Raw genomic sequence first — 6,985 nt, forward strand, 5'->3', positions numbered from 1 at the left:
ACTTCTACTGGATTAAATGTGTATTTATTTCTCCAACTGCTACGTCAAACAGATGTACAGCAGTACCTCCCGCATAGTAGGATACGATCCTTATGGTAGCTACCTGGGAAATATTGCTATGGGTTTTCAGAATGGCCATCTCTGGAGCAGGCTGCCCGGGGATTTAGTGGAATCTCTGAAATTACAAAAAAACCAAAACCAAAATCACCCCCCAAAACCCTCAAACAACCACAGATGAACTTGACTGGACAAGCTCTTAAGGAGCCTCATCTGACTGTGAAGTTGGCTTTGCTTAGAGCTGTTGGAAGAGTTGGACCAGATAATCTCTAGAGGTACCTTCCAATCTTGAGTATTCTGTGGGAGAACCATATAAATCTCTCTGGCAAATTTCTTTTCTACAGTAATTCAAAATAAAATCTGTTGGGGTATTTCTAGAAAAACAAGCAAAACATCATATGCTTATTGTGATTGCAGACAAGGACACAGAAGGCGGAGGAAAGCTTCATTTGGAAGTGTTTTCATGAGTGTTTCACATACTCCCTTAGGGCCATACCTTTTAGTGGCAGTGCGTTCTTCATCAGCACCTTGATGGTCTGCCAGTTTTACCTGTGCCGTGTGCTCTCTGCTCCCTTGGTATTTTTATCTTGCTCTGTTGTGCCTGAGGAGTTTCCTGCTCTGTTTAACCGATGACTGCAGGATAGAAAAGTATCCACCCTTTATAGTCTTTCTTATAAAATAGAGGAATGAGTCTGCAGTTCCCCCAGAACATGGAATGTTCAGGTTACCAGTAACACAGCGTGCCCCAAAGCCTCCTGCAAGAGAAGGGGAAACCCAGTTTCTGCTTTCTCAGTGTTAAATGTTTAGTGATGTTTAGAAGCTGATGGTGCCCAAGAGCTGTATCGCTGTTCCTGCTTGAAAGGTATGAAAAAGTTCAGTGTCGTTTCCAGAACAGCTTGGGATAGAAATCTTGACTTTTTCAGTGCCTTGCTCCCCAGAAGTGTGTCTTAAGAGTGCCCGTTTGCTTCTGCAAGGGGTGGGCACAGAGTGGATTTCTAGCACCACCACATGAAGCCTGTTTTTAGGAATGGTCAAGGTCAGGATATATAACTGACTTGCTGACCCGACTTCATCCACAATTGTGTGACATGTAGGTTAAGTAGAGGGAGTAAAGTCTAAGGAAACCATAAAAGGGAGCACAAAATACGGCAAGAGTCCATGAATAGCCTGCATAATTTTTTGAGGAAGACACTGGTGACACAGGAGAAAGGCAGAGGGTCCAATGGAGATAAAATGCCAAGGGAACTGACAACTGAAAATGTCTTAGGGAGTGTAGAGATTGTTCAATTAAATTATGTTTTTAAAGGAATATTTGAAGACAATGGAACATTGGCAGGGTGATTACTTGGAAATTATATGATCTTAATGTTATTATATTTAACTAAATTCACTAAACAGCTATGTCTTAATAAGAAAGCTGTAATAATGAAACTTCAGAATAATAGTTATGCTGGAGTTTCCGTTACACCTAGGAGGACTGCTTAAGTTTCATGTTTTGTGGTAGGTATTTTGCTGGGTTTGGGCTGGAGTATGGAGAATATAGATCTTTTCCTATGATCTCAAAGCTTTGAGTATCTGTGTAGCAGGTTACTAAGATGATAGAGGGCACTCTCTGCAACACTCCAATCCACATCCATACAGGTGCAGAAAAAATGAAATGGCTGCATCATTTTCCTATTAATTTCCAAACTTGGAACAATTTATCTGTTTATTTTGTGCAACCTTTTTTCCTTAATGTAAGTGCAAAGCTTAATACATGTAATTAAATAGGCAGGTATTGTTCCTTCTGTGGTTTATTTCTGTGATGTTTTTTCCTTTTAGACTTTAAAGTTGCCAATATGCAGAGGGAGCATTCTCTCTTCTAATTTTGCATGTTACTTTATAGATATTTGGGGAACCACTGAATTTTGTTTGAAGGGGTGGTTCTAGTGAGGTGGGTGACTGTGAAACATAGAGGAAGTATTTGAGCTGCCTCTTTAAAAGTTTTAAGAATTGTGGTGTTTCAGAACTAACAAATAGTTTTGCATTGCTTCATTACGGTGTCATGCAATGCACCATGTGTTGTTGTGAGAGCATCTCGGACACAGCACTTGCAGCTGTAATAATCGTGCTGTATTTTGTCTGAAATAGTTTTATGCTCTGTTCACTGATGACTTGAGAGAGAGCATTGTTTGACTGTAGTATTTAGTGAGATTTTAAGATTTGTTTTTGCATCCTAAATAAGAAAATGCAACCAAAGACTGTTTCCAAAACCCTAATTGGTCTGGCTCATTCAAGAGGTGTATTGAAATACTAAACGCTGTCTTCCTCGTCTTTCCTATCTTTGTGAACCAGCCAAGGGTCACCCTTTCTCTCGGAAGAAGGGCAGGAATACCTGCTGTTAGAAGATTTTGAAAGTAAAAAGATTCCACTGCAGTGAGTGAACAGTAGCCATTCTTGGAACATGTGTGAGAAATTAATCACAGAGCCATTAACTTGCCTGAAAACATTGCTTGTTTGAGATGCGTCTTGCATGGTGTTTTGTGAGTTTTAACAGAAAAACGATGTAACTTTGGCTTCCATTTTCTGGAAATAGAGCTGTTTATCTGTCTAGCCACATTTTTACTATGCTTGCTGTTTCTGTCCCAGATTGCTGGCACACAAGAGCAATTTTGCTGCCGCTTCATTCATAGTATTCGGGTTAATCGGTCATATAGATTCCTGCAGATGGGAAAAGAATCAGCTCTAAAGGATGAGTGGTCAAACCAGACTAAACGCAGCATATTCAGAAATGGGATGATTACCCCTCAGACTGAAACACTCTAAAATGTTTTTCCTGGGTCTGACAATAAGTAGTTTTTAGTACATGGAGGCAGGATTTTCATTGGGCTCCCCCGTCTTAATACCCCACCTCTTCTCTGTGCATCAGTCATTTAGATCAGCAGGCTGTACGGTTATCTCTTCTTGAGGTGTGGGGAGAGGTGGCCAGTCCTAGCACTGAGTAAGGAATAGTTTGGCCACTTAGCATAATTTGCGGGTATGTGATGTCCACACGTGATGACACTGAATTCATGTCAGAGTCTCCCTGTGCTTATAAATGGTGAGGAGTTTTCATTGTGTTATACCCGACTTTGCTATTATTTTAAACCGAAGTATAAAACACCATTAATGCTTACCTTAATAACCAATTGTTAATGGAATATTTAAGCCAGTTGGCTTTTTCTGAGCTGTTCTGAAGTGCGTCAGGAAAAAATTAAATTTTCAGGTAATGTGCTTATGTGCGAAGTATCCTACATCTGAAATGCTTTGAAAAAAATAAGAAAAAAGTAGGAGTAAAGTCTGTCCCTGACCTCTAGTTGGCTTTTTCTGAGCTGTTCTGAAGTGCATCGGGAAAAAATTAAATTTTCAGGTAATGTGCTTATGTGCGGAAGTATCCTACATCTGAAATGCTTTGAAAAAAATAAGAAAAAAGTAGGAGTAAAGTCTGTCCCTGACCTCTAGTCCTAACCTAAATTTTAGTGAGATAACATGAACCAACTATGCATTGTAGGTTTTCAAAATGGTACATGGGTGTTCTTCTAGCGATTAGTGGTTAATACTGACTTTTGAAAACTAGTTTAACTTCGGAGGCTGAATTCTGTCTTCGTTTTGGCATAAACTGCTTTCTTGGCCTGTGTTTCAGACTGTCTTCTAACCTTTGGTCTTGCAAAATCAGATTGGCTACAACCCATTCATGTTTTGAAAACTATTTCAACAGACTAAGAAGCTGATTCCAAAAGATTACTTTTAAAAACACCGAGTAAATCAGAAATGCCCTCTTATAATAAGAAATGTAAGTTGTTACCATCAGTTAAGTGAGTGACAGGCCTGGCTGCCTCGTGTCGTGGTGTTTGAAAGTCTTCTGCTTTCACAAGTGCCCGTGGTCAAGAAAGAAGCAGCAGCATTCACTTAGACCCAGAGAAGCTCCTAAAATTAAAAATCATAGCATTTATTGCTGACATATGGTGGGTAGTGCTTAAGTACTGGCATCATACCTGTGCTGTTGCTGCATTTTGAGCTTTGGTTATGTTCTCCTGCATGTTTTTGTAAGATTGATGTAGTGTTTATGTTTTATTTCTGTAGTTTTGGGGAATTTTTTATTTTAAAGTATATCCTAGTGAACTGGAACTAATGGTTTTGGTTCCACAGTTGATTGTCAGTGTCCAGCTTCTCTAGACTGCCCACTTTGTTTTTATAGCATATAAAATACAGATCACAGTCCCTGCTCATGCAAACACACGTAACTCTGCTGGCTCTTTGGTTGGAATGAATACCACAGAACTAGAACAGTACATCTAGAAAGTGAGGAGCTCCTGAATCAATCTTTCCAGTAAAGAGCAAGAGCTGCAGCAGGGGCTAACCTCATGGTGTTACTAGTCACACAGAATGTTCACAATTTATTATTTGCTCTGTAATCTCATGTAGTTCCTTCCATTCTATGCGCTCCAGTTTTTTTGCAAGTGTTTTAAACTTTCAGTGATTCATTAGTGAATTTTTGAAGCTGAGGTGAAAGTAAACCGTAGCAAACGAGATACTTTTTTGATATTTAGCATCATAAGGAATATAGGAAGTTTTACTTCCTTTGATAAATAATGAATGAGAACATTCTCTTCCTTTTTGTAGGTCTGTTAAACTAAATGCAGATTAACGTTCAGAGTTACCTAGAAATTAATTCCAACCAGTGAGACAGAATTTAAATGTTAAAATAGTAACCAGAGCAAAATTAGTGTACTTTTTCTGATGAAAACCCCCCACACCAAGAAACTAAGAACAAGCTAATAGAAAAAGGTGATATAATTAAAGCTGGAAAACTCTCGTAAGCCATTTGACTGGTGGAGGAGGGCTTATTGAACTGCTATTGAAACAGACCAAAACCCAGTTGGTTAGGTGAATGACATTTGTCTTGACTGCAGATACCTAGTCTAAGCTCTTCACCTCAGTTCCCTTGATAGCTGGCAGAGAGACACTTTGGGAGTGATCCATCAGGTTTAGATGGATATTTAAGAAGAATGGATTGTTTCACACATTCTCTATTTCTCCAGTGACTGAAACGGAAACCCAAATGAACAGCTAAACTGGATTCCTTTCTCCTCAGGTTACCAGAACCTTGGGAGATAAATCTAGCTGTCCCTTAAGAAAGAAAGTTTTATGCAATCTTACCAACAAATTGAAATTTGAATAATAAATTCTGGTTGTGATCACTTTGATACAGACAGCCTCTTAGAATAGGGGGAAAAATGTTCTCATGGTAGTCATACTATTGTTCTTTATTCCTTGTAAACTCTGTGGTCCAGTTGCTTCATAGAGCTTAGTAAGAGTAGTGTAGCAGATATTCGCTGGTAAACATGCTTGCTGAAATACCTTAGTATGTATGTATAAATTAACATAATAGCCTGGTACCGTAGTAACGAAAATAGGAAATACTGTGGTATGATTGATCAAACAGTTATGGACTGCATTAACTCCTCCTGTGTTAGTATTTTGTCACTATCTTGACTTTCACTTAAGCAAGGAGTCAGACTGGTAACAGATTTTCTCTGCCTGGAGCAAAGTAACTGCAGGGCCTTAAAAAAAAAAAAATGTGTTTACTTTCCATTTAAGTTTACTAGTACTGTTTAGTACCAGTATTAATGAGTGCTATTCTCATAAAAGATGGAATTTCCAAAGAAATCAATGGTAAACTACAGTGCAGTTCTATCTAACAGTGCTGCCTTAACCTGCATTCAAGATGAAAGCACTCTTGCACATACATCCTATGGATTTTTTTCCCCCCAAAGAGCATGATATCTTCCTCCTATTTCTGTTATTTCTTTCTCCTTTATGTATTTCAGACCAGTTTTATATGGTCAGCAGATAACTTTAGGCATGCACTTATGGGTGTTACAAGCAGTTGTATTTTTTCCTGGTTTTCATACTCATTAGAACTAGCAAGTACTGTAAACCCAAGAACTGAGTGTATTATTTTTACCTTTAGCAGTGCCATTAAAGTGCTGCTAGTTTACAGCATGGGATAAAAAGAAAATAATAAGAAAAATTCCCCAGCCCCCAAACAAACTCTGCTCCAAATTGGCATGGTGGAAAGCACTTGCTTTATGAAACATCAGCTTGTTGTTCAGTGCTGCTAAAGACCCACACTTGTGTTATCTGTTTCACATGCATGGATTTGTATGTGTGTAGTTATTTAGGATCCTTCTTAACTAGTACTGTTTGTTTAACAATTGAGTTCCTGCATTTCATTTTAAAAAAAAAAAATTGGAAGAGACCAATAGACCTTTTAGTTGTTTACATTTTAAATGTTGTGTTTATTATTTGTAATGTTTGTTTTTCTTTGTATGTTCATCAACATTTTAATCTTATGTGTAGATCTCATGCTGACTCTGCAAAATCCAGCTCTTCTGAAACAGACTGCAATGATAACGTGCCCTCCCACAAAAATCCCGCTCCATCAGCGAGCAAGCATGCTGTGAATGGCTTTTTACAGCAGCAAGGTGTCTATGACTCTCCTCCTTCTCGAGCTGGACTGACACTGGCAGACTGCAGCCTTTATAACCTGCCTAGGAGTTACTCACAGGATGTTTTACCGAAGGCAGCATCTCCATCTGGGACTGATGCAGAAGGAGAACAACATGTTTTCAATACCCCGTCAGCATCATCTTCTTTAGACGCACAGATGAGACACATCTCCATTAGCTATGACATTCCCCCCACACCTGGAGGTACTTACCAGATTCCACGAACTTTTCCAGAGGGAACGATGTCTCAGACTTCAAAACTGGAGACAATTCCAGATATTCCTCCGCCTCGGCCACCAAAACCTCACCACGCTGCAGATCGATCTCCTGTGGAAACATGTAGCATTAGCCGCACTGCTTCAGACACTGATAGTAGTTATTGCATCCCTACAGCAGGA

The 6,985-nt window shown here is 39.1% G+C and overlaps 1 protein-coding gene across 1 annotated transcript in view; it reads left to right on the plus strand.

Annotated features, from left to right (window-relative positions):
• GAB1 (GRB2-associated binding protein 1) overlaps window positions 1-6,985 on the plus strand; it is a 63,437-nt gene that overhangs the window by 32,719 nt on the left and 23,733 nt on the right. The window contains exon 7 of the mRNA XM_010132025.1: window positions 6,439-6,983. Within this exon, the coding sequence (XP_010130327.1) occupies window positions 6,439-6,983 (545 nt within the window). The remainder of the gene's footprint in view (window positions 1-6,438; window positions 6,984-6,985) is intronic.

This window comes from Buceros rhinoceros, unplaced genomic scaffold, assembly GCF_000710305.1.
Source record: "Buceros rhinoceros silvestris isolate BGI_N320 unplaced genomic scaffold, ASM71030v1 scaffold13642, whole genome shotgun sequence".
NCBI lineage: Eukaryota > Metazoa > Chordata > Aves > Bucerotiformes > Bucerotidae > Buceros > Buceros rhinoceros.